Below are 27,988 nucleotides of genomic sequence, written 5' to 3'. Positions count from 1 at the left end.
AGAATCGCCGATTATGCAGCATCGCCGATCGTAAACGCACCTTTTTATGAGTTTACGATCGGCGATCGTGATCGCCGTTTTTCGGTGATTCTACAAAAATGAGAAAGGATGCAACCGTGTTTTGAACTAAACGCGTAACAGATGCCTGATTCTGACCAGAAAAAGTTGAGCATAAACATACCCTTAGTTTCAAGTTGACACTTTGACACATTTCCCTGTAGCTTATTTGAATGATTATTCAATCTTCTCCTTTAGATGGAGAGTTCAGAATCCGAGCAGTCATGATTCTAGATTATCCCTGGGAAGAGGAATTTGCGATTTCGTCGAGTTCAGAACACATGATGCTAGCATATAATATAACAGACGGAGTAAGTATATCTTACACTGAGTATCGACTTTGATTATGTGCATTATTTTGCTGATATATTATGCGGTATACTAAAAACTATTATATTCCTGTGCCTGTACTCATTACAATATCATTTTCAAAAAGAAGTACAAAGTGATATATCGGTAAAAAGTAAGAACGAACATTGTTGTACAATTGTATGTTGTACATGTATGTCACAATCATCTATACGTCAAAACATGTATTATTTCGAATTTTATTGAGTTGCTTTTGTTAAAGAACGATCAAATAACATTTTTCATTCAAAGAAGAAAGTGTGCAGTTTTATATTTCCCCTATAGTAACAGTGATTCAAAAAAAACTTTAGTCTATATTTCACCTATATGCAATAGACCATTTCGTAATGTAACAAAATCTTGTGAAGTGCCTCAATATAAGTATTTCATTCACCTGTAATGAATAGTTTTAATCATTAGACAGAATGCAAAATGCATTATATTACGTGTTGTTAGGTAAGACAAGCCATACTGTTTGTCCTACCTGGCAACAATTAATGATTGCCGTTCGCATTCTGACTATTAAAATACAGTTGTTCGTAACATGTGAATGAAATAGTTTGTAACGAGGCACGTAATTAACAAAGATTAGTGCATTAAAAATAGATTTTAGTAGAATACGGGCCGTCGAATCCTTAACTATATTCGAAAGCATCTTTCTTTTGTTAACAAGAGCAAATGAAATAATGAATTTGTTCTTGCACTCATATAGGAACCATTCTCTTTGTATCTTACTCCACTATGATTAAACCTGGACAAAATTTCCTTCCTTTCTCGTGTGGTAAGGGTATGGTCAGTTTTTGTCAGCCCTGCGCTAAAATCAGTAAAGGTCATATTAATAGTTTTGTTTCCACTTCTCAGATAAATTCAACGTATACGGATCAGAGCTCGGCATTCAAAGATGTCTTCCTTGGAGTAGACATGTTTTCTTTTTCGTAAGTTTAACAAAAACCTAGCATTTATAGGCAAACATGGATATGTATTCATATATCTTTTTTTTAAATCACATTTTGGTGAATGTACATATTTATGTCACACATAAGCTATTTTATTCTTAAAGAATTCGCATAGCGGAATTCTGAATAATATCAAATTATTAACTTAGTAAAATAAACCTGGACAAAATATCTTAACGCTTTTTAGGCGATTATTCGGAATAACTAGGTCTTGGTCTTTGGCTATGTTCTGATTTACTAAATGTGTTTCCTGATTGAATCCTTTGTCAATATCTTGCAAGCTTGAAGTTACAATGACATAATGTATACTACAAATAACAATAAAATTAAATCACATAACAAAGATTGTTTATTTATGTATTATACTTCACAAATGCATATTATTTTAACCCATTGTCTGCCCGTGACTACATACATCCAGTGTGAAAAATGATTGAAATGTTTTGCGGAACACAAATCATTGACGTATTTCTCATGTTTCTGTCAACGTTGCCATAGAGATGAAAATGGTATCATCCGGGTATCGTTCCAGTGCTTGTTCAGCGGCACTCCTTCAGATGACATAGGAACCAGGCCTGCCTTCAGCGATCTCTTCATCGCCGAGTTGGAGGACGGATTCGACAACGACAACTTCTACAACCTCACGTTAAAAGACGATGAACCCGTCATTGTTGTCCGATTCACTTCATTATGATCCTATGGAACCGATGTGCCTTGCAAATTATATTACTTCACTTAAAGCTGGACTGCACTATACTTATAGCTACTTGCGCCCTCCTTAAAGCAAACAATGCCTAAGCGGTACCCTCTCATTGGTCCCCCATGGTCCCCTTTTTCTTATGTTAATTGAGAGCTGATTTGATGAGATAACCACCTGATAGTGACCATGCATGGAGGTCTAATCCCTCCTGGTCAAACTAGTGCAGATAGGCTTTAAAGAAAGAGATATCATATTATTTGGCACCACCGTTATACCGGACCGGTATTTTACCCCACCAAGATTGGAGGGGGTGTCTGATCCCTTCTTTGTAGCATGTCTGCATTTGCTTCCTTCACGCATTTCCTTTCACAATTCATTAAAGGTACTATGTCCCTTTTGCAGCCAACCTCAAATTCTGTAGAACTTTGCAGGAATTATGAATATGTCATGTATGTCCTATCTGTGGAATTTAAAGGTTAGAAGTGTCCTCATATTCAAATTATGCAAGGAAACCTGTTTACTTGCTAGACTTCACTGTCAGACACTATTGAGTGATTGACTGGCTTTTTTTCTTCTTTGGTAATCACATACATGAAAAGAGTTGTAAAGGGTAGATGAGCATTTGTCTACATCAATAACCCACTTCTTGTGATGGCCAAGATTAAACTGATTGAATATTTGCGCAGCATAAAACATATGACCATTCGGTACAATTGTCTGAAAATCAAGACTATTGCTTTTGGGCTCTATAGCCCTAAAGTCGATTTGACAACTAATAGTCGTTATTTTCCCACTTGAAGACATTTTCAAGCCCCACCTTTTTTAGGGAAGTTCTAAATTAGTATTATCTTTCAAATGCAGTTGGAATTTAACTTTTTCATTTTTTTTGGCCTGCAAATGGGACATAGTACCTTTAAGAGAGGATTGAGCACCATGCACAGATAGTCACACCTTGACCAAGTCGTAAGCCCCTTACACAGGTTGGCTTCAAGATAGCAGTTGATTGCGAATTCTTACTTTATGTTTTCAATTATGTTTGTTTCGTTATGATGTGGAAACAATTTTGTGTAATATTACGTCAGACGAAAATGATTTAATTATGGAGTTCATGTTTATATATAAAAAAAACATACAAATATCACCAGGGCTGCATGTAATACTGATAGAAAAGGGGCTTATTTATTCAAAACACCACTGTATGAATGTGTCTATGTTCCCAGGAATATATAGACATGTCACACATATTTCATTTGTTTACATTTAGCATTTTTAGTGTCGTAGTGCATCCTAGTTAAAACATGTATTCTGGAAAATACACTGGTTAGAGTTGGGAATCACATGCTTTTGTCTGAATTCGAGTAAAGGAACTTTATTAGGCCTACCATGGCATTTTACGACACGCGGCGAGTAGCAAGAGCTTTCCATTTACGGTATAAACGGGCAATAACACATTAAACAATAAATTCGTAATATAAGTATATCTATGCAATTGTGATACATAAATATGTCAGCAATATTATTACCATTTAAGTCAGTGTTTACTTCAAAACTATTTTCACATAGATCAACTCGGGTCAATTTTTAAAAAAAACGTTCAAGAAATTCAGACGTTTTCCTGGCATGACCAGAAAATGAAATGAAATTATTAAAATAAAAAAAGTTGGGACTCGAAAATATGAATGCAAGAATGTTCTGAGTATACATACAAATCAGCATGTTGTCTATTTTTAGTTCAGATATCAGTTAATGTGAAAGCCAATTATATTTCGCCGTCCATATTTTTTCACTTTGTTTAATTTCTATTATTTATTGAAGAAGAAAAACTGTTTTTGATTTTGTTTTCTTCTTTTCAATTGCATTAAATGCATTCACGATAACCATTATTGTATATATGTTCATTTTCTTAGTATTTCGTAACATAAAGGATATAAATTAATAGGGTAAAAAGGATATAAATCTGATATTTTCACGTATTTTTCACTTCCCACTCCTCTATTTATCACACCCTCTCCTTCTCATCTCCTCTCCTTCTCATCTCCTCTCCTTCTCATCTCCTCTCCTTCTCATCTCCTCTCCTTCTCATCTCCTCTCCTTCTCATCTCCTCTCCTTCTCATCTCCTCTCCTTCTCATCTCCTCTCCTTCTCATCTCCTCTCCTTCTCATCTCCTCTCCTTCTCATCTCCTCTCCTTCTCATCTCCTCTCCTTCTCATCTCCTCTCCTTCTCATCTCCTCTCCTTCTCATCTCCTCTCCTTCTCATCTCCTCTCCTTCTCATCTCCTCTCCTTCTCATCTCCTCTCCTTCTCATCTCCTCTCATCTCATCTCCTCTCCTTCTCATCTCCTCTCCTTCTCATCTCCTCTCCTTCTCATCTCCTCTCCTTCTCATCTCCTCTCCTTCTCATCTCCTCTCCTTCTCATCTCCTGTCCTTCTGAACCAGTTCTTCTCAACTGGCGGCGCGCGCGCCACTTGTGGCGCTTGGGGTCAGTCGGAGTGGCGCGCGACTGTTGCAAAAAACAAACAAAAAAATATTATATTTTAAAATTATTAAGAACTCAACAAAATCAAGAAGTCGCAGTCGAAGTTGAGCCCAAAATGTCTGCAAGAAGAAATGGGAATTTATTGTTTATTACTATTTTATACGACTCTAAACGAGCTCTAAACTGACTCTAAACAACAATAATCGTACGATATGTGCTATATACCCGCGGTGTGCTACCAAATTTAAAATTGCCGATCTCTGGAGACATTTTGTTTTTGTTTGTAGGATTTGCATTTAATTTTGACCTTTCTCGTGTTTATTGCACAAAAATAACTAAATATAAATTTACCACCAGTATAATTGTACCCAAGAATTGTACCAATTTTTTTCACATCAATATGAAATTATGACTGATATATTTTTGAACAAATATGTGTTAAAAGTGCCGTATCTAGGCTTTTGGAAAGCCCTAAATTCCACAAGCATCAGGGGGCTCTTTCCCCCTGCAACCCCGCTGGGGTTTTGCAACTGGACCGCGCCCGTTGTCGGCTTGGTCGCTACGCTACCTCGCAGTACAGTCAAACATACATATTGGCACTTCAACTACAAATTCTGTTCGTTGTGGCACTTCTAATAAACTAGTTGAGAAGGCCTGTTCTAAACCTTATCTCTTTCTTCATTATATCTCTTGAGTGACCTCCTTTTAGCCGTATACGAACGTACAACCACCCGAAAAGTATATGGGTAACTAAACCTTGCGTGTTTTTTCTTTTTTGCAGAGGTGTTGATAAGCCAGATGCAGAGAGAGAGAGAGAAAGGAAGAGAGAAAAGGAGAGAGGAAGAGAGAAAGGAAGAGAGAGAGAGAGAGGAAGAGGGAGAGGGAGAGAGAGGGGAGAGAGTGGGAGGTAAAGAGGGAGAGAGAGGGGGAACGGGTAGGAGAAACGGGACGATAATGAGAAAGTGCAGAGAGATAAAAAAAAAAAAAAAAAATTATAAAAAAAAACCCGCCTCAGGCATAACATATTATAATTAAATGAGGCAAAGAAGTCGAGAAAAGGTAAAGAGACTAAATAAGTCTGGAAACAAATAAAATAAATTGGGTAATTTGTCTACGGAGATCGAAGCAGATAAAATTACAGATATTTTGATAACAGAAATATAGGAAGATGAATATACATGTATATGTACAGAGAGCAAAAGCAATCGAAAAATTATTGTATTCGTGAATCTCTTCATGTTTCTGCCGAAAAAGACATTTTCCATAGGATTCTTTGCTGTACTCAAATCATGTAAATTGACACTTATGTTTTAAGAGTGTAAAAATTCCATTAATAGACAGTTTGCAAAGTCATTATCTTGCCTTTTCCTGTTTTGACAAGATTGAATATCATCGGATATCGCGAGTCAAAACACGCGTGTATAAAAAACAAACTATTCAGGATTATGAATGAACTTTGCCCGGCGTGAGCGAATAACAATGTCTGAATGCAAGGCACGAGAACAAAACAAATCGGAGGAATATCAGTAAATATAGTACATTTAAACAAAACCCAGACTGACAATAAATTTTCCTTTCTCTTTCAAGTGCAGCTCATTTTCTAGACAAATTCCACGGCTAGAAACCAGACGTATTTTCGAGATTTCAACATACAGTGCAATTAAAAAACACCCTTCAAGAGTCACATGTTTTGACCACATCAACGTAAATCATGTGATTTTTTGTAATGCAAATGAAATTTATTATCAGGTACTTATTTTCGAGTGAATTGATTTCAGATGAATGTGAGTGCTACTCGTGTAATTGATTTTGAAGCTATCTACTTAAAGGTTATTCTGATTAGTCGATGTGTTATGAATAGGAACCATTATTATTATTAATTTTAAAGAGGTTTCAGAACCTTCAGAGTTACATCATATTGACTAAAACTTGCTGGAATCGCAAAAATAAATGAAAGCACTAGAAATTTGTAAAGATGTGAAACAAAAACGGGTCCTATTATGATCTACTAACACTTCAATAGCAACGCGTTGGTGAAGTACAGTTAACCCTGAGTATATCGACGCAACCGAAACAGAAACAGGACATTTCAACTGCATTATTCTTCCACATGAGAATTAAAAAAAAAAAAAGAATGACAATTGCTCACAAATAGTATCGCGTTTACCAGTACTCAACTATCTCTTTGAAATGCAGGCCATGGATTAGATGATGAAGAAGTATGTATGACGTCAGATGTGTTTCCGATTTTCGTACGACCCCATATTAGTCCACCACCACTAAACCGGCCTCTTTACCGACCTTAGCCGACCGATTTTTGGCCATGAGAGGTCATGTAATGGTTTGTTCGGCCTGTAATCGGTCTGTTGTCGGCCTGTTGTCGGAGTCATTGAAGTTATTATGACGTCAGAGTATTTTTCGGCTTCAAAGTGTACGATCAGTCAAGGCAAGGGGCTACGGTTTGGTGCGTCATGACAATAGGATCCCAGTCGGTGCATTAAAGTAGCCGTGCTTCAGGGCCTATAGTCACGCCCAACTTCATTGATATTCCTATGCAAACCACTCGTGTGCATTTGTTACGAGAAGCCCCCGACATTCCAAACTACATGCAGTACACAATACAAAATTCAGAACGGTCTTTATAACAAAAAAGAAGGTTTATTGGGTGGGTGTGCAGAGTTATTACTACTAGGATCTACAGTATTCAGTTTACAGTTTAAGCATGGTAAATTACTGTGTTTTCGTGCCATATTGCCGTTTACGATTCAACCGTCCGTGACCAAAATGGCAATTTGAAATATATTAGACAAATATTCAATAGATGTGGGAGAACATTTGAAAGCTATATAGGCAAGGGAATCAAAGTACACCGCACCTTAAGCCTACAAGAAGTCGGACAAACTATATACGACCGAGTCAGATTTACAACAGGGTAAGTTTTGTTGCACATCATATTTATTCATATTTGTATCATCTTCATATAGTTTTCAAACAGTTTTGAGTAACTTCAAAATTACAGAAAATATTAAAAACTATATACATTCTACTTTCTCACAATCCATGACAAAGTACCGGTGAAAGTTCAACTACGTTTTTAAAAGGATAATATGAATGTAAAAGGTGCGTTGCTGGTGAGTCATATTCTATTTACACACATTACAGTAAGAATAATGTGCGTCGTTTTAGGCCACATACAAGAAAGGGCCAAGTGCTATAAAACTATGTCAACGTGGACTTTAGGCTTTCCCTATTATACAGAAAGGAGGATTAAGCGCAAGTGTTGACTTAAAGTTATTGTACTTTCTTTGCCTTTGGTGAATGGGAAGTGGCATCTTCGTCAAGACCGACTTCTATGTTCTTTGAGAACTTGAAGAAACATGCACACTGTGCACTTACTATAGTCAGGAGATTCTTTGGTATTAAATGTAGGCCTACTAAGCATGGTTGCTGTGATTACATTATACATTATTATATTTTTGTTCACCTAGAAATGTCATTGATGTGGATGCTATGCAAGGAGAACTGGAATGTGCTTAAAATATTTGCAGAAAAGTAGAATACAACACCAAATAATATAGCCATGAATGTAAGTACGAAATTCATTACATTGAATGTTGTTTTGTCTATTCTGAATGTTTTGCGTATGGTGGTTCCAAGTTGTTCTTATAATAAGTCTAAATGAATTCGGAATCGGAAGGTCAAAGGATAATAATAATAATAAAAAGAAATTGATAATGCGCAACATATATCCATCCAGAATGTGCTCAAGGCGCTTACAATGAGCTAAATATAAACTAAAGTTGGCCATTTGATAATTTTTTTAGACTGGCCTTGAAATTATCTACCGATTTGCGTTAATAGCTCAATGAAGCTTTATTGATAGCTCAATGTATTGCCCTATATATTAGCATGTATACAATTTGATAAACTGGTGATGGTATCCTCAAGTTCCTCAACAGACTGGGAAGGGGGGGGGGGTGAGAGATAAATTATAATTGAAAATTGTATTAATGCTTTTTGAGTATCACATTATTGATATGCAAGTGCTACTTTGAAATATAAATGAATTCAACTAAATTGATTAAAAATAACAGTGGATATTTTACCCCAAAAGTACTAATTTTGTGTCAGTGGCAGCGAAATTCAAAGAGCTACAATGTCAACGAGGCTTTCGTGCTAGACGACACCTTTCCAACGGGCAAGCACGAGGAAACCATCAGGGAAAGATCGGACTCACAGTCGAGTGTCGAGGACGACGATGATCACGTGGCTAACCCGAGAGGGTTACCTACCCAAGCCGAGAGCATCGACTTCGGATTGGACGACGATGTCAATAAGGGAAAGCCATTCCGCGATTGCTTGATGGGGTGTTTCGTCATCTTCGTCGTGCTGGCCATGACGACCTGTGTAGCGATTCTACTCTATTTTATTCTGATCAATACGGGTAAGCTTACTGAGCACTTCTTACAAAATCATGTGACAGTGTTAACGTAATGATTATGGTGGAAAGAAGGAGATACACAAAAATCAACAGCCAGAGAGAGAGAGAGAGAGAGAGAGGGGGGGGGGGGGTCAGAGAGGAAATAGAGAGAGGGGGAGATCGATATAGAGAAGTTGGACCAGAGAGAGAGAGAGAGAGAGAGAAAGAGAGAAATTGATAGAAATAAAGAGGAAGAGAGTGAGAAGAAGAAGAGGAAGAAGAAGGAAGAAGAAAGAAGAGTGCAGGAGTAATACTAAGAACTGTACACGATATTGTTCTCAATTGCAAAAAGGTTGGCTATCCTGTAGTTACTACGCATTACTTGAACGAACTTATAAAAGGTCCGACCCTTGATCCTGAGGCCCATAACGATACGTTTGATAACAATCCATGTATGTGGACATTGATATTATAAATGGTATGTCATACTCATCTTTGGCAAAAGTCGCTTTAAACATATATGTATTTGTCATGGTATTTTCTTCTTCTAAATACGGATTTTATTTAGAAGTAAAGACGGAAATGTTCACAATGGACAAATCTTCTTAACAGAACAATGAAAGGAGATTTAGACTTAAAGCGTTTTGCAGTTAATCCGCAATACTTCTGTAGGCATTTTCATGTTCACTTTCCTTTGCGCATTCTTTGTATATAGTTAGGGCAAAGCCCATTCACATGCCTTTTCCTCCTCTTATTTGAAATATATTTCTTCAGCTCTTGGTCTATTCTAAAGGATTTGAAGCGATATGAATTAAGAACAATATTGTTTGCGTAATCTATTCATTTACGATCGCTCAATGTTCTAGTGATTGTTTATAAAAAGGTTCGCTTTTAACGATTATTGCTTTAAAAATGTGGATACACAGGATAAAATGAGAAACCTGTGCAAAACCACTTATTTATTTTAATTTATTTCTCTACTTTCTACAGTATTTGTCGAAAGTGACACCAAGACTACTGTCTCAGGTAAGCATAAATAAATCTCGATTATTTCACCTATATTCAGAGCAGAAGTTTGATTGACGTGTGATGTTATCCCAGAATAAGACAGTATTTAGGATTTATGATAAAAAGAATGATTACATTTATATAAGTTTTGTATAAGTATTAAACAAGAATATTTTTGTTCGTACTCTATAAATATACTTCCATATCACTCTTAATTTTGTTTTTGGATATCACTTTCTTCGAGTTAATACAATGTAATATTTACTGATTGACGTAAGAATGTTACTTCGCATTATATTATGATTGTAATGGTGAAGAAGATTGGGATATATATATACGATTCATTATTGTCCTTTGGAAATTTTCAAACACAATCCCGGCTACTCCACAGGTGACAAAATGTCCGCGAGACAACGGCCAATGAGACCGACAAATTCGCGGTCTCATGCACCTTTTCCATATCAAAATTGAACGAAGGGCCGCAAATAAGTATAACGGCCTGTTTGGTCTTGCGGCCATTCTTGGACTTGATCAGTAGGTTCGCAAGTCTTGAAATTCGTAAAACAGCATGCCAATTGTACGAAATCATTCTGCAATACAAACAATTTTTCAATAAATGTCGTTCTCAGGGTCTTTTGGTCTGAAGAACCCTCAATCGATAAGGTCATCCACTTTGCAGCATCAGTACATGATCTAACACATTTTGTTCATTGCTGTTTTTCATTAAGGTTATACAGGTGCATTGACAATAGAGGGTACTGTACTCTTGAACGAGACCTATGACTCAGATTTAGCCGATCCAGAATCGATGACGTACAGAGATATGGAGAATGAATTCTTGTCCTCGGTAAGTTACGGCTGAAAGGAAATGGTCCTCAGGTTCATAGACTGTTTTCAGAAGAGATGGTTTTGTTCATTGATATCGACAATTGCCTGAAAAGGGAGAGCAAAATTTGTGCCGACATTCATTTTTTAAAAGGAACATAGTAATTAAGTTCCGGATTCCCGAATATATTTCGGGAATCCACCAGGATTCTCCAGGGTTAATTCGTATAAGGAAGGACCACCGCCCAAATAGTCATCTTTCCCAGGACTTATTTCTTATTTACCAGTGGAAATACAGTTACATCTTTGATACATTAGTACACGAGGAATCTCAATAGATACAATAGCGTATATTGGAGAACACATGTGTTGAGGTGAATTGCTGAAACATTACTGACCGGGGTATAATTATGTGTCTCTCTCCTTTCATAGATGAGTGGATCATTCAGCAACAGTACTCTTGCAGACATTTATAACGGGACGAATGTGGAGCGTTTCGAGTAAGTATATTCGATGGTTTTTCGTGTGGAGGTGTCGTGGTATAATGGTTCATTTACTTGGCTCTCAATCTAAAACCTCGGTCACGAATGCCATTACGAACTGCTACGAACGTCGTACGAACGATTTTCAGACAATGGAAATTCAGGAAGAAAATGGAAAAACAGGGAGATTCGTACGAAATTATCGTTCGTACGAACCTTTGTGACCGTAGCTTTAGGGTTGAAGGTTCGAATCCCAGAGCGGCACTAACGTCCTTTGACAAGACATTAATCCTGGCAATTGCTTGAGGATATAATTAGGAAGAAACAGCATTTTTACTATTTTAATTATTATTATTCATGAGAAGATGAGAAGAGGCATGAGTGAGAACAAGCAATTCAGAAGCTAGGGGATTCTCGGACAATTTCCAAAATCAACTAGTTCCTGGGAAACATTCCACCGACAACAACCCTCATACAATTACTTTACTTTTTAACACAACTAAATAGTTCAAAGGGATTACTGTACAAACTCCTACGTAATCTGAGTGGATTATTTTATGTCCTATGATCATTCGGGATAGTTTAGGGGCAATTTTTTTTCCATTTGATTCCAGTGAGTATTTGTGTCTGGGGTAATTGCCTATAGAGATCAAGTACACTGGAAACTGAACTAGTGATAATTAGTTATACCAAATCTGTAAAACTGAATATTCCTTTCCCAATGCTCCCTCTTCCTTCAGAAACAATAGTTTTCATGTACTTTACTTACAGTGCAAAAATGAACAATTTTGTTTTCTCCCCCTCTCTCTCGTTTTCTATTCACTAGGCAAGGAAGTATACGCATAGTATTTTCAGTTTTTCTCCTCTCGGCACCGAATGATGCTGACACGGAAACGGAAGTCATCTTGGAGGTGCAGGTCACCATCGGCGATGGCATCTACTCTGGGTTCTTTGACGTGTTTGACGTCATAGAAGACTCCTTAGAAATCACAGCTGGTAAGGAAAAAATACTATCAAAGACCATTGGTGATATAGAATAATTCCTTCCTTCATTCGAAGATCAACTAGGCCTAAAAGAAAAAAAATAGATGTTGTATTGCCCTTTAGGTGTCAGCACCTGGGTCGGTAGGTCACTTTTTTTGGCGGGTTGCTTATTTTCCTTCTTTCGGCTGATATTTTTCAGTTTTTAATGCTTAAATACATATTTTTTTGATTCATTAAACAATTTTTTTCTCTAAAAAACGGATAAAAAAAACTTTTATAAAAAGCCGACCGTAGATTTTAAGATTTCGGTCGGTCGCAAAGGGCAATACAACAACGTTTTTGTCGATTGTATGCCATATTTTTAATGTATATTTTCTAACAAATTGCATGGCTCTTAGATTATATCAAGATATTACTCATTTAAAGTTTTAAAACTACGTAGGACTGTATTTTATTTGACTATGAGAGAACTTATTTTTCGTCTTTACCAGGACTAAAGATTACCTCGAAACAATGATAATCAATAATGAAAAAAGAAAATTTCCCCCTCTATAGGCTATCTTTGAATGCACCGTCAGCATATCAGTATTTGTATTTCTTCTTACTATTGGGACGATTGCATAATGGCAGATATGAATATTCTTGAATAATCTAAACATACTTTTCAATGTTCATACCTCATTTGACACGGATCTATATAACTTACTTTTATTGAGAGGTTATGTTCGTGCTTCTTGTTTTTGTTTTCAGTAAATCAACAAAGTGAGACGACTGCCGAACCCCCGATAGCGGCAACGGAAGCTCCAGTGGAACCAAACACAGTTTCTACCATTAATTCTGTTACAATTCAACTCATGAAATCATTAAGCACACTGTTATCAACACCAGTTACAACAACAGAAACAGTAGCACCAACAATACCGACTACGACTAGACTTTTTTCTACTCATGCACCAACATCTCCAAATATCGACTTAAGCACGTTCTCCACAACTGCTACACAATCAACAACAACATCTCCCTCAACGACCAAACCGACCACCATTCCGTCAGCTTCAACTTATTCACAAACAGTAGGTACCAGAGATTCCACTACCACATCATCCACTGTGGTAAATTTGTCTACAACATCATCAACAACAATAGACAATTCAACAGGCACAGTTCTACTTACAACTAAACCGACCACCATTTCGCCATCTGCAACCTATTCACAAACAGTAGGTACCACCTTTTCCACTACCACATCATCCAATGTGGTAAATGTGTCTACAACAACATTATCAACAACAATAGACAATTCAACAGGCACTTTTAATTTGACAAATAAATTGACGACGATTCCACTATCCTCAACATCAGACACCACATTCACCACCATTCCCTCCACCACAAGGATATCAACAATAGCAACAACAACATCACCTGCATCACCACCAACAATCCCAACGACAATAGACACTGTATCTACTACCGATTCAGTAACATCAAAGACCACACCTAACATCACCTCACCATCCTCCTCATCGTCACCGACATCATCAACAGTAATAGATAATTCAACAAGAACAGGTCTACTTACAACTAAGCCGACCACCATTTCGCCATCTGCAACATATTCACAAACAGTAGGTACCACCTTTTCCGCTACCACATCATCCACTGCGGTAAATGTGTCTACAACATCATCAACAACAACAACAACACCGTCACCAACGATACCAACGACAATAGACGCTGTATCTACAACTGCTAACATTTCACTCACTAAACTGACGACAATTCGCCAACCGTCAACCGATTCTCCTACATCTTCAGCAGCTCGAGTGAATAATACAAGACAACCAAAGATTCATCCAGCCTTACCAGGTACTTTTGAATTTCTCCAAGGTAGTGTCTTCCATGTGCATCCTAGAAAATAGACAATGAAGTGATATCAGAACATTCGGTCATAACGAAAGGCATCTTTATGCAAAATTGGACAAACACAGTCTGACGGACAAGACCCGTTCGTGAAAGCATGTTTTATTTGGGACAGGCCTACGCTACTTAATGTTGCGGGTGCTATGACGGGACAGCTAGTACCCATAGCCATCTATATACAGAGTTTGGCCAACTTGGTTTCAATTAGTTACAACTGGAATACATTATTTTGTTTTGTGCTTTCGCAACAAAGCAGTATTTGCCATACTGTGCCCAAGTCGAACCGAGTTGGCCAAACTCTCCTAATCGATGGCACTGCCAGTACCTCATTGTAGTTGTGTAACTGCGGGACGTCGTATAAGAATGTCCCACCCGACAAATGGGTAAAAGACAGAGGGAGATAGAGAAAGATAGAGAGAGAGAGAGAGAGAGAGGCAGAGGGGTGGGGTGGGGGGGGGGGGGAGAACGTGAAAAAATCCCTGGACCCATCCTCTTGTACAACGCCATTGTTCTCTCGCATATCATCCACCTCTTGCAATGTTTGCGATCATCAATACAACATTATAAGCTCACGTTCATATTCATCTCAACTTGATAGATAGGTGCGGTGCTCGACCGGCAGTGAATGGTAGTGATTCTGACGGGACAGCTCGTATCGTCGGTGGGATCCAGTCAGGTCCAGGGAAGTGGCCGTGGATGGGTTCGCTTCGGGATGGAACATCACACCAGTGTGGTGCCGTCTTGATACACCAAGAATGGGCCATCACAGCACACCATTGCATGTAAGTATTGCTGCAAGGGCGGATCCAGGATGGTTTTCTTGAAGCGAGAAGGGAGGGGGGGGGGCAAGTACCAGTGGACCCGCCACTCTTCTGAACCTCTTTTCGGTTCTACGACACATGCTCCAGCAACGATTGTTTCTAAACTGACCGAATTCCTAACTTTAACCCAGTGGACTCGACCCAAGTCCTAGTCCTAACCATTATCCTTATAGTATTTTGACGAAAACACAAGTGTCGCCGGAGCAAAGTGACGAGTTACCCTCTTTTATTTCTATTCTCATATGAAAATAACCTTTTAAACACCAAACACAATGTCATGTGTAATGAATTTTATATGGAATGTACGACATGTCAATGTACCAGTCGATCTGCATTCAGGCCTATATGTGAAATAAAAAACTATTTTAGGGATTTTTTTAAATTGGTGTTCGGTGCGATATTAACCCTATGATTGCATGACTGGTCTCATTTCATCGTTAAGATCTTCATGCTCTCGGGTGCAATCAGGTGAAGTACTAGTCACACAATCGCAACTATTTTCGAAAAAAATCAACTCGACGGAAGTTTAAAATCCCTGTTGTATGTCCCATAGTAGTCATGTTCGGATTACGTAATACGTCTCTTTTGACATGTTCGCACATATTCATAGGTGACGCACTAAGACTATTGAAATTACCGTATAGGTAAATTTTCGAAAGTAGTTGCTATCGCGTTTAAAGTTTTATTTTAGTATAGACATTCTGAGTAGGTAAGTCAAGTCATAGTATGTTTTTTGATAACTGATGGTCGTCCATCTTGTTCATTCCATGCAGAGGATTTTTTGACAACATCGTTCTTGGGGACAACGATAATAGCAACTCAGATCCTTCACCCTACCGTGTTCAACGAAACGTCCAACCCTTTTCCAATCCCGACTTCGACACCGTAACTGACAACGGTGACATCGCCCTGCTCTTCCTGACGGAACCCGTGGAGTTCAACGACTACGTCCAACCCCTTTGTATCAATACTTTGAAGACGGAGATGACGTCTTTCAACAACTGCTTCGTCACCGGGTGGGGCACCGATGATTTCTTCGATCGTGAGTGTTCCATGCAGATGTCATTGACGGCACTGTTGATATTTGATTCAAGAAGTCATATGGTTCTGGGCTTTGATACGTATCATCATAAAAGCACAAAAGACTTGCAGGTGTGATCCTGTCGTGAAACGTTAGATAACCATACATCGTGGTATATCATTTGTTAATTCAAAATAATAGGAATTACCATGGTTGGAAAGTGCCAATAACGATGGTGCAAAATTCTGGGAAATTCAAAGTCCTTCCCTTTACATGAGTTGTAACAATTTATTTACATTAACCATCTTGTCAAAATACATCACTGCCTTGCCTAGATTAAATCAGCTTGGTTATATATCAAGTAGTTTTATATCCCCGTCACACCCGGGCCGAAACCAGATCGAAGAAGAAAAAAAAAAGCATTATCTCCAATGGCCATGTTATCGGTCAGTTTGGAATTGGTTATGCGATGTGAATAAGGTATTACCATTAAGTAATGTTATAGCACTTTAAAGCCCCTCTAAAGTGTTGGGAGCTCCAAATTTGCCAAAATTTGATGACCAAATCTCACTCTTAAATTGTTTCATAATGTAAAAGAGGATGTCATTTAAGACACACTTCTGCAAATGAACATTTCGCTCCAAAAATGTGTTTGAAGACAAATATTGATTAAAGATTATTTGGGTTTTCTGTTGTACGCAGGAAACCTAGATTTGTATTCTATCGTCAATATTCGTCTTCAAATACGTTTGTTTTCAAAATCCTTGCAGAAATGTGTCTTAGATCTCTTTCACGTTATAATACAATTTTAAGTGAAATTTTTAGACAACTCGATTTGTGGTTAAGGCGCTCCCATGTTTACCCTGCTCTAGCGAGGCTAGCGATTTCAGTGCTCATTTCTTCCCGTCTCTCTCTCTCTCTCTCTCTCTCCACTCTCTTGGAATGAGAATGACAACAGTAGATCGATGTCTTGCCAAACGACGCAAGTGTCACACCGGGACTCGAGCCCATGACATTCGCATTTCTAACCCATTGTTTAACCACTCGAATTTTAAAGATATTTGTATTATTTTCTTGTGTGTTTATCCTGCAGAAAGAGCAATGAGATATCTTTTGGAGGCCAGTATACAAATGATTAACAGAAGTGTTTGCAGCGAGTGGTACCAAACTTTCCACGTCATTACCAATCAGCACATATGCGCAGGGGAAGAAGATGGTCGCAGGGATGCGTGTTCGGTAAGACCGTCGTATAGTGGTGTTCTTTAAACTAAACATTAACAAATAAAACTATATTGATAATAAAGAAGTGATGATAATTAGAATTAATAAACACTATCCTTTTCATATTCCCGTCACAAAAAAAAAAGGATCCACAGAAATAAAGGAAACTACACGATTTACCAAACTCCCTGTTGTATGTAGTTTAACTTTGAAATAGAGGAAATGAATTTCACAACCTGAGTCAGCAACCTTGACACGTAATCTGGATACAAGCAAGCGGAAGTTTCTTTGATGGCAATGTTGAAAAAATAGCTGTATATTGATATGGAAAGTCCTTTAAAAAAAGGTCTCTTGGAAGAAAAAAAATGTGGAAAGGTGGTGAAAAATCATACCGTTGGAATAACGCCATCCCGTCAAAATTCTATATTCTGAAAATTTTCATTAAAAATGCTTTTGGTAATTTGGACAACGTCAAGCCACAGGAGTGTTGATGGGGGAGGGGGTGAGTGATGGTAATTATAATTCAGAACTTTGTTGGAAAATGGAATTTTTAAAAAAATTGTCGGAAAAGCGTAAAGGACATAACAAAACTCAAGCTTTTAAATATAGAATACATAAGTACCTCCTTGATGTGATGTACTTTTGTTTTTGTTTTTTATTTCATGTTGGTATTAGTTTTTTCCCATTGTTTTGCCTGCCCTGCCTGTTTTGTAATCATTTATTAATTCTGAGATGCAGTAAACGACTTTATTGTAAGATATTTGGCGATGCTATTGTTCACGTTTTGCAACTTATTTTAAAGCTAAAAACGTAACGAATTTTTGTTTTGCCTTTTAGATATGTCGGCCTCGAATTATCGAGTCGAATGTACATCTAAAGACCTGTAAACCTGAAAATGGGGTCCTACCCCTCCGAGTCCCCCATTAAAGATCAAGTGATGTCCCTCAGAGACCTATATAAACTATTAACACGAGACAATTATTCTGCTTTTTTTTCTTCATCTTTTACTGTATACCAGGGTGACAGTGGAGGACCTCTGCAGTGTCAAGATGACCAAGGTATATGGTATCTTCTGGGTGTGGTCAGCTTCGGTCAAAGCTGCGGCAATCCTAGACTTCCTGGGGTCTACACCAGGGTCTCGACGCAAATCGATTTCCTTTCAGGAATTTTAGATACCAATATCAAATAATGATCAGAGAGCAAACATGGCGTTTAAAGACTTTCTACAAATACGATCAAATCTAATTTAAAACTGTTATGAAGTAGGTAATGTTAATTAATGTTTCGTTAACAACTAAGCAAAGTTGTACGCGTATTGAGAGAGATCTATGATTTCAAAGGCAGTAATTGAGATGTGATTACTAAGTGGTTCAGTCTTTCAGTAAAATGTAAAAGGAAGAAAATTAGCTTCAAAGATTCAGCTCAGACCTATCAACGTCTTTCATCCGTCTTAAATATCAGGGCTTTCTATTATATAGCTCTGCCCCTTAAGCACAATATAAAGTCATTTTGATATACATATATGCTGCCTGCAATGAAATGTTTTAATGATATACTATGGGTAAAACTAGGTTCGGAAGATTCCATTTGCCTATCAGGAGCTGAAATCTTTCTGAAATAGCTATCTTTATTTTAATAACATTTGAAATCACATGAGCTGACGAATTAAAAAAAAAGTTAAAAAGACTTTTTGAAAATTGATAAACTAATTGCATACCAGGCATATCGAAGATTATGATTGCAAGGAGATTTGTTACATATATGTATGTAACGTTGCATGAAGAACATTTAAAATTGTTTCATGTCGGCATAATAGTTTACGATGCAGAATCAACAATACTTTATGAAAGGAAGGTAAAGAGTTTGTTACAAATTCGTTAAAAACAATAATCGTATACATTGAATACGATAAATCTTGTAGCTAATGCTATGGTCACATTACCCAAAAGTAGACTGCTCGGCGGCCGAGCGGCGAGTTTTTAACCAATTCTGCCCGGCGGCTGCCCAGCCACCGAGCGGCTGCCGTCCAGGCACCGCTCGTTTTTAGGGCATCGCTCGGTCGCCGCTGAAGTTTTAGCGCGGAGTTAAAATTTGGGCGGCGCCTGCTCACTTTTCACTCGCCGCCCAAAATACGCTCGGTGCCTGGGCGGTCGCCGCCCGGGCACCGACCTAATCGCTGGGCGATGCCTTATTCCAGCAGCGACCGAGCAGGCTACTGATCGGTCGGTCGCTGCTCTGATTTGTGACCATAGCTTAACGCACGACTTATTATCAAACCGCATTGTGGAACTCCTTTAAAAAAATCAACTTCATTTTGTGTGTTTTTGTTATCAGTCATATAGACAGTTCAATGCTTATTTAAAAAATTGTATTCAAGACGTTATACAACTCAACCTCGACTAATTTGGCATCGTTCATGTACATGTATTACAATTCTGAAACTTAAAAGAAATCAGAATATTAACCTTTATCCAAATACTGAATAGTATAGGTGAGAGATTTGATTATGAACTTTAATCTTATTCATAATTTTTTAATGACTATTTATCAATATTGTGACTATTCAGAACTAAAGGGGAAATACGCAGTATAGGCTATATGGTTTTAATATACAAAATATTTTACTATGTATATTATTATATTTTAAATAAAATGTATATATACGATATGTCGCATCAGGGATAAAGATGATCCGTATATTTTATGAATATATCATGAATAAATAAATGAATGTACTTGTTAATGATAAATCTATGATTATTAATATTGTACGTGACTGTATATCCCTTGTGGTAATGTATGCCATTTAGACATTTTATTTCATATATCTATCTTTAATTGAGGAGTACGCATTCATTAGCTAGATATATTTATTGGAGGGCATGTGGGGGAACGATATATTCCTATATTCAACAAATTATACATATTGTTCATGGCATCCGCGGAGGAATCATAAAGTCGAAATGCCATCAAAATAAATTTACCCATTTCACTACGATATATAACATTCCCGACCCTTATAAAAGTTAAAAGAAAAGGTTAAATTGAGCAAACACTTATCCTTTTTACTATTACCATGATCACGTTTCATATAAATACGCCTATAAACATTACCTCATGAACATGAGGATGTGGAATGGGGATTCCCCGCTTCCCAATGACCTTTGTACTGACGCAGACATACCAGGAAGAGTCGAACGCTTATACCGCATTCAAATATCATTGCAACCGCCATATACGTATCCATCCTAAACTTTATTTGTTCCCATCACTGATATATTTGATGAGCCTGATATCGAAAGAATAGCTGAGAAAATGGCAGATTTGTGGTCAACTTCTCTCAACCGTTATTTACCAATGATACTGACATTGTGCGCCATAGCAACTTGTAAGTTTTGCTGCACGATTGAACACATACTGGTAGTCGGAACCTGATTCACTGATGAACATTATGTGCTAGTGAATGTCTTTGTTTGATGCATGATTTTTGTATTGATGTGAATATGAAAAGAGAGGGATTTAAAATGAATTGCAGTTTACCACATGTGTAATATTAATATAATAATAATAATAATAATAATAATAGATCTATACAGAACGAATTTATTTTCCATTTCTTTTCACATAATATAAACAATAACAAACAATAATAAACGTACTGGTATAACAGAAATGAGCATTGAAATATCTTTGACATTGTTTTTTAGTCATTGCAATTCAAAATGATTTAATTACAAGAAATGACAAAAACGAACCTACTTGAAAGCAAAGCTTGTTAGATGTAGGTTCGCACAATAATAATTATACATTATACATTTATAACTTAATTTGAAAAAAAATTACGGAATCATAAAATCATGACAGACAATAAAAAAAAAAAAACTAAACGAGACAAAAACAAATCAGAAACATTAGCAGAATGACAAGATGATGATGATAAATGAAGAATATAAGAATGAGAGAGTAAAAAACAGAAAAGGGGGAAAACATGCTGGAAGATAAAAAGAAGACAGAGAGAGGGGGTAGAGGGAGACAGAGACAGAGAGGGAGAGGGGAACTACTTATTCTGATTCGTTTGCAACAAAAAGTGCTTGAGGGCATTTTTGAAACCACTTAATGAGGGCTTTTCTTGTAATCTGCCAGGAAGGGCATTCCAATATTTTGGGCCAATGAAAGTGAAAAATCCTGCTGCGTGAAATTATTTGAATGAAATCACATTAAGACGTTGCATAACGGCGGGGATGAATGCTTAAAACTGAAAAGGTAATTGGGCGTACATTTGGATTGTTATTAACATGATTAATGTTATCTTCTGTGATCAATTTGAACTTTAAATAAATTATTTGAAGCGATCGTGTATAATTATGTAGTTAGCAGATCAGTGATTCTGAAGGGTGGGGTGCGCGGTTGCTTTTTGTGACAAGTTCGTTTGTGTGCGAGTACTCTGTGACAAGTGCTCTGTGTCAATGTTCGAGTGCAAACATAATTTCTATGGGCACTAAACAGGGGGGGGGGGCCGGCCCCCCCCCCCCTGGCTTTTTTTTTTTTTTTAATAAAAAAAAAATTAAAAAAAAGTTTTCGGGGTCAAATACAAAAATAATAAATGATGCATACTCCCCCCCCCCTCCCCACTGAGCGAGATATTTGTAGGCTCGATTTTTACATTTTCGGGGCCATATACCCCAAAAAAATGATGCTCATTAAAATGGTAATTAGACATACATTTAGAAGGTTATTAACAAGATTAACGTAATCGTGATATTACATTTTGTTTCACCGATCTATTTGAATTTATAGTAGACTAGCCAAGACGTGAGTTTTTACTATGGACGGCATTATGGGGGTGATGCAAAAGAGTGGCGGATCCAGCCGGCGGGAAGAAGGGGGCCCAATCCGTGAGAAAATATTAGTTGCGACTCAGCCGTCGGTGAATAAGCGGGGGGGGGGGGGAGGGGGGGGGGTGAGACCACTAATTTTTTTTTGGACCTAATTCGTGAGTTTTTATTGTTTTTTTTTTTTTTTGTTGACCCGTCAGCCCCCCCCCCCCCCCGTGGATCCACGCCTGCAGAGGATCCAGCCGGCGTCAAGGGGGGGGGGGGGAACCAAATCTTAATACAAAATTTAGTGCCGTCTCAGCCGGCCGGCGAATAAGCGGGGGGGGGGGGGCGCTTTTGTTTTTGTTTTATAAAGGTTAACTTTACGTTATTATCCTATTTTTTTTTATCGTTTTGGGGACTGGGGGGGGGGGGGGCCGGGCCGGAAAAATCGCTACTTGGATCCGCCCCTGATGCAAAATGAGAAAAATACTACAGACTACAATTCTACAATTTTGGGCTCAAAATTTGAAAGAATGCCCAAAATAATGATTTTTCATTTCTTGACCGAATATGTATTATCTGAGAAAGACATTTCAATTCATACAAAATAGATAATGATTATTGGTTATTTCGTTGTACATTCTTTTGTAAAAAAAGATGAGTAAAAAAAACAAAAAAACAAAAACAACAACGATGAAATTAACTGTCAAAACGGATTTATATGATGAGTCATGAAAGATTAATGTGCTAACTACATGTCATAGTCGTATTAGAGAGCAGCAATGGCCAACGATTATCGCTAAAATTCAGGAATCGTAAAATTGTTCCCCCCAAAAAAAAATTACAATGAGACATAATGCTAAATGAAACTCTGATCGACAAAAATGATAGTGTCTTGAACACATTACAAAAACATTCGAAATAGAATGAATAAAACAAATAATATGTGATCATGCAAAAAAAAAAATTCTTCATGATGATCCTCCAGTACCACTACCATGTAACCAGGGAGCCGAGCAAAACACCGGAAAAATGCAAATAAGGGCATACTTGAAGACAACGATGTATGGCATATGTATTGTCAATACACAAACAAAATATCAAAAATCAAAATCCTGGGGCTTACTTCGATTCATGGTTCATCTCGTCCGGTCGGGTCGTCCGGTCGCGTTACACGACCTTTCGTGAAATAGTGGTAGTGGTTATTTTACCTGACTGCTATAGTAAGCAATCAGACGGCCGACGGCTTTATCCTCTCTGAGGGACATGGTAATGATGATTAATGCCTTACCAAAGGGCACTAGCGCATCGACTTGGTTTCGAACCCGGGTCACCGGATTACGAGACCACTGCTCTACCGACTGAGCTATTGCGCCTCCTGTAAATAAAAGCGTAAGCTCATGTGAAGATACACATTGAGGACGCGGTCTTTCGTAGATTTTCCGTAGGGTTTTCACAAAGTGTCGGTTAAATTGGACCACATCATTTCAAGATGAGAGGGCTTTATTTCTCAAACATTACCCCCAACATGAATAAAGGTACATTTTTTCACAAAAGGTCGGGTAACGCGACGACCCGATCCTACGCGATGACCCGGTGATTCGAAGTCAGCCAGGGACGTGATAGAGAAGGACTGGAATCAAGCCGCTCTCCTTTGACCCCATGCTCCAAGCCGCCGAAAAGTTATGCGCTAATCTGCAACTGTTGACCAGGTGGTGAGATAAAAGAGCCATGAAATTTCAGGATTTAGAATTCCTACATCAGAAAAAGGTATCACTGCAACTGTTCGCTGTCCCTTCCAATGATTTCTCATCCATTGTTGAATGTGTAAAGAGTAGAACAAGCGAACACAAACTTGTGTACTTTCATCCTTTTTTAAACATGAAAAATACAAAAAACACGCGAAAACACGCATTAGCAAACTTAATGTTATTGAAGATTGTAAATCATGGATCAAATAACGGGACTTTAAAGCATGCACAAATTAGCGCATCATCCTAACATATTGAGTTTTTGACAGGATGTAATTTTTCTTTTACCAACTCTGGCACACAAATTAAAGGAAGGACGGAGTTCTAAATTTGAAAAATTGTTTGATGCACTATATTCCCAATAAAATCCTTATATAAAGTTTCTGATTTACACTGAAATTTTGCCGGTAATTTAATATTTTGTAATAAATGTAAAACTGGTGCCTGGCTTCCGAAAGTCCCCGCAGTGGAAGCGCGGTTCGGAGCATGGAACTTCAAAGCCAAGTGGAATGTTACACATCCCATTGTTACGCTTTAGAACCCAAGAATGCGTTTGAATAAATTACAAGAGTTTCGCCTCCTTTTCTTTCACCTCCCTGAGTCAGCCAAATCCTATATGATAAGATTGTAGGGCTCTCAAAAGTCAAACGCGTTAACCCTGTAGAGGCTACCATGTGTAAACAAAACATTGCGGAGTACTTTAATTATACCTCTTGCCATGAGCAATCCGCACATATTACTTGTCTTTTAATAACCTTATTTTATAACACCGAGGGTTTATTAATTTGTTGAATTTTTTTACTTTATATTACTGTTTCAAATTACCAGTGGCGGATCCAGGGGGGGGGGCCTGCCCCCCCCCCCCTGGAAAAAAAAGAAGGAAAAAAAAGAAGGAAAAAAAGAAGGAACAAAAAAGAAGGGAAAAAAAAGGAAAAAAAACTAAAAGGAAATAAAAGGGGAAAGATATCAAAGGTATCAGAATATGCTCATCGGACCGTAATTAAATGCCTAAAACCCCTTGACTTCCGGTGGCTCTGCCCCCTTGACCCCACCTAGGGCCCTAAAGTGGACGGCTGGATGCTAATCTGACGGTAATTTAATTCTTAAAACCCCTGAGCTTCTGGGTTCTCGGCCCCCAGGACGTCACTCCAATTAGTGTCCTGCCAGTGTCACAAATAAGGTATCAAAATAGTGTTCATCTGACCGTAATTAAATGCCTAAAAACCCTACGTTTCCGGGCTCTGCCTCCCGAACCCAACCAATGGCACTTAGGCGGGCTCTTGGATGCTCATCTGACGATAAATTGATGTATAAACCCCTGAACTTCTGAGGGCTCCGCCCCCTGGACCCAACACCAATTTGTGTCCTGCCAGTGCAACAAATAAGGTATCAAAATATGCTCATCTGACTGTAATTTATTGCCCCAAACCACTGAGCTTTTGGGGGCTCCGCCCCCTGTACCCCACGCCAATTCGTGACCTGCCAGTGTGACAAATAAGGTATAAAATATGCTCATCTGACGATAATTTCATGTATAAAACCCCTGAGCTTCTGGGGGCTCCACCCCCTGGACCCATCACCAATTTGTGTCCTGCCAGTGTCACAAATAAGGTATCAAAATATGCTCATCTGACATCAATTTATTGCCTAAAACCCCTGAGCTTCCGGGGGCTCCGCCCCTAGACCCCACGCCAATTCGTGACCTGCCAGTGTGACAAATAAGGTATAAAAAATGCTCATCTGACGATAATTTAATGTATAAAACCCCTGAGCTTCTGGGGGCTCCGCCCCCTGGACCCAACACCAATTTGTGTCCTGCCAGTTTTTTTCAAATTTTCAAGGGCCCCAAAAAACAACCCCCCCCCCCCACTGAGCGAAATATTGGCCGGCACGATTCTCAAATTTCAGCACACTAAATTTCAAAATTGAGTTCAAATTTTGGCCCCCATCCCTAAGAAATCCTGGATCCACGCCTGACACACACTCACACACACGCGCACACATATCCATGTGTGTCGATGTTAGGAGTTGATACTAGTGCTTCATGGAGAAAAAAGAACATGATCTACTTTCGAATAATCAGCCTAAGGCAAATTCAATTGCCTTGTACAAAGTCGTTTAAATATAATTATAAGGCGGTGTCACACAGAGGCCAAAAATCTGGATTTTAGTTATCCGGATTTTACTTATCCTCTCAATTGCTGTCTGTCATCAATTATCCTATTAAAAATCCTCTAACGAAACAAGAAAATTCTCCCTTAAAAGGATGTTTCAAGGGATTTTTTAAGGGATTTTTCTGTGTGACACCGCCTAATAGGCGGTGCCACACAGAAAAATCCCTAATTAATATTGTGTACAATATTAATGTAAACAGGATTTCAGTGTGTAGTATAATTACTTATAGATGCGTTTTTTCAGCAAATGAAGTTAATAACGATCATGCAGTATAATTTACAAAACACCTTCATCTGTCTTCTCGAATGGGGGCTCCCGCGGTGAGAAAAACTGTACCTGGAGAATTTAAATGCATGGAATCTTGTAGAAATTGATTATTCAAGACGCAGTACAACACAGTTTCATTGAAAGTGAGGAAACGGGCACAGATGAAGTTTCCATCACTACGTTGCTCTTTGTAACATTCTGATTATAGATCTATGAAAAAACTTTTTTTTTTGTTTCAGTAAAACAGTAAATCCTTATAATGATGTAATGATTGTATACACAGTCAACATAGATCCTATTTAATTACTGTTATGTAAAACAACCGCAATACGATTTGAGGAATCCCCGACTTGACTCCGGGACATCTGATCTGCTGTCAGGGGAGAGAGATGACGTTTCTTGACCTAATATCCTCTGTACAGTTTCTAGATTTGCGAGGGAGCGAAGCGTGTGATTGACTATGTTTTGTACTTTATGAATAACGTCATCAAGATATACGACTATAGTAATATACAAATTGTCCATCTCGACTATAGATTATCTTGTCATGCTATTACAATTTTACATTCTTCTCTGTCATTATGGTTTACTCTCTATTTCATTCTCTCCTCATTAATTATAACGTGTTTCCCCCTTTTGAATGTGACTATGTGCCCACTTTCACATATTCTCTATCTACTTCTCTGCATTGCCCCCCTCCCCCATCCTTTACAGGTGGTAGTACTGAGCAGCATGAAGTCGGTTGGCTCGGGCAAGATGTACGCCTACCATGCAACTTCACCAATGAAGACGTGGTTGCAGTGTATTGGATGAACGGCAGTGACATAACCAAAGCCTCCTACTTCAAACAGCAACGAATAAGCTTGGATGACCGGTTTGCTTTGAATGAGGATTTCTCTCTCGTCATCAATGACCTCGAAGTTTCAGACGAAGGAAGATACGTGTGTCACGTTGAATTCTATTCTGGAGAAAGTTTGACAATGTACACCATACTGGCTGTCTACGGTAGGGATGTCTTCTTAGATCATGTTCTGAAAAATCTTAATTGGCCTAGAGGGGTGAGGTGTTTATATTTGTAAACAAAACACACACAACCACTCACACACACACCCACACACGCACATAAAAAAAACAATATTTTAAGGGGGAAAAGCTAGTAGGCCCTATTTGTATTCCAAAAAATGCCCGATGTTCTCACTCATTGGTTAAATATGTATTCCAACTAATGTACAAGGCTCGGTTAGGGAATTTCAATGCGACCGGCCCTCAGACCACAAATCGATAGGAGCAATAATATCGAGCGCCCTGTGGGGAAAACTCCCCATGGCCAATCCGCCCCTATTCTCAGGCTTCCTAATAAGTGGATGGCATCTAAATGGCAGCATTCTCCTGGGACTTGAACAGTCCTACATGTAGGAGAATAATATGATCCCAGTGAATTTTGATCTTTTGATCTGGACCTCTCTAGGTTTGATAGTAGGCCTACCTCCAGGCCCACAGAAACTATGAACCAAAATGGTAATTTGTATTCTGATTTGATGTTCGGAAATCCCTTATAGACAATTTGATAAAAATATTGTGGCAATCGATTAAGCTATAAATTGTTTTTATTCATTGCACTGAAATTTTCTATTTTATTCCATTGCTCTCCTTGATAATTGCCTGATCGCAACTACTTTCGATAAATCAACTGAAGTGCATTGTCAATAATTGTTCGGATTACGTAATGATTTA

The 27,988-nt window shown here is 38.1% G+C and overlaps 2 protein-coding genes across 2 annotated transcripts; both read left to right on the top strand.

Moving 5' to 3' along the window:
• Positions 1 to 228: 228 nt before the first annotated feature.
• LOC115919924 lies at positions 229 to 2,215 on the top strand. The gene is made up of 3 exons (XM_030974617.1): positions 229 to 368; positions 1,267 to 1,340; positions 1,860 to 2,215. The coding sequence occupies exons 1-3, from the start codon at positions 231 to 233 to the stop codon at positions 2,053 to 2,055; spliced, it is 408 nt and encodes a 135-aa protein (XP_030830477.1). The 5' UTR covers positions 229 to 230; the 3' UTR covers positions 2,056 to 2,215.
• Positions 2,216 to 7,117: 4,902 nt separating this feature from the next.
• Positions 7,118 to 19,139, top strand: LOC100889918 (location of vulva defective 1). Its single transcript, XM_030974342.1, has 12 exons — positions 7,118 to 7,471; positions 8,028 to 8,125; positions 8,671 to 8,983; positions 9,950 to 9,985; positions 10,696 to 10,814; positions 11,225 to 11,292; positions 12,101 to 12,270; positions 13,009 to 14,127; positions 14,780 to 14,963; positions 15,776 to 16,044; positions 17,117 to 17,259; positions 18,263 to 19,139. The coding sequence occupies exons 2-12, from the start codon at positions 8,120 to 8,122 to the stop codon at positions 18,431 to 18,433; spliced, it is 2,598 nt and encodes an 865-aa protein (XP_030830202.1). The 5' UTR covers positions 7,118 to 7,471; positions 8,028 to 8,119; the 3' UTR covers positions 18,434 to 19,139.
• Positions 19,140 to 27,988: the final 8,849 nt, after the last annotated feature.

The sequence above is a fragment of the Strongylocentrotus purpuratus genome, unplaced genomic scaffold (genome assembly GCF_000002235.5).
Source record: "Strongylocentrotus purpuratus isolate Spur 01 unplaced genomic scaffold, Spur_5.0 spur5_scaffold_7, whole genome shotgun sequence".
NCBI classification, from domain to species: Eukaryota; Metazoa; Echinodermata; class Echinoidea; order Camarodonta; family Strongylocentrotidae; genus Strongylocentrotus; species Strongylocentrotus purpuratus.
Note: the sequence above shows the minus strand (reverse complement) of the source record. Positions and strands in the feature narration are given on the sequence as shown.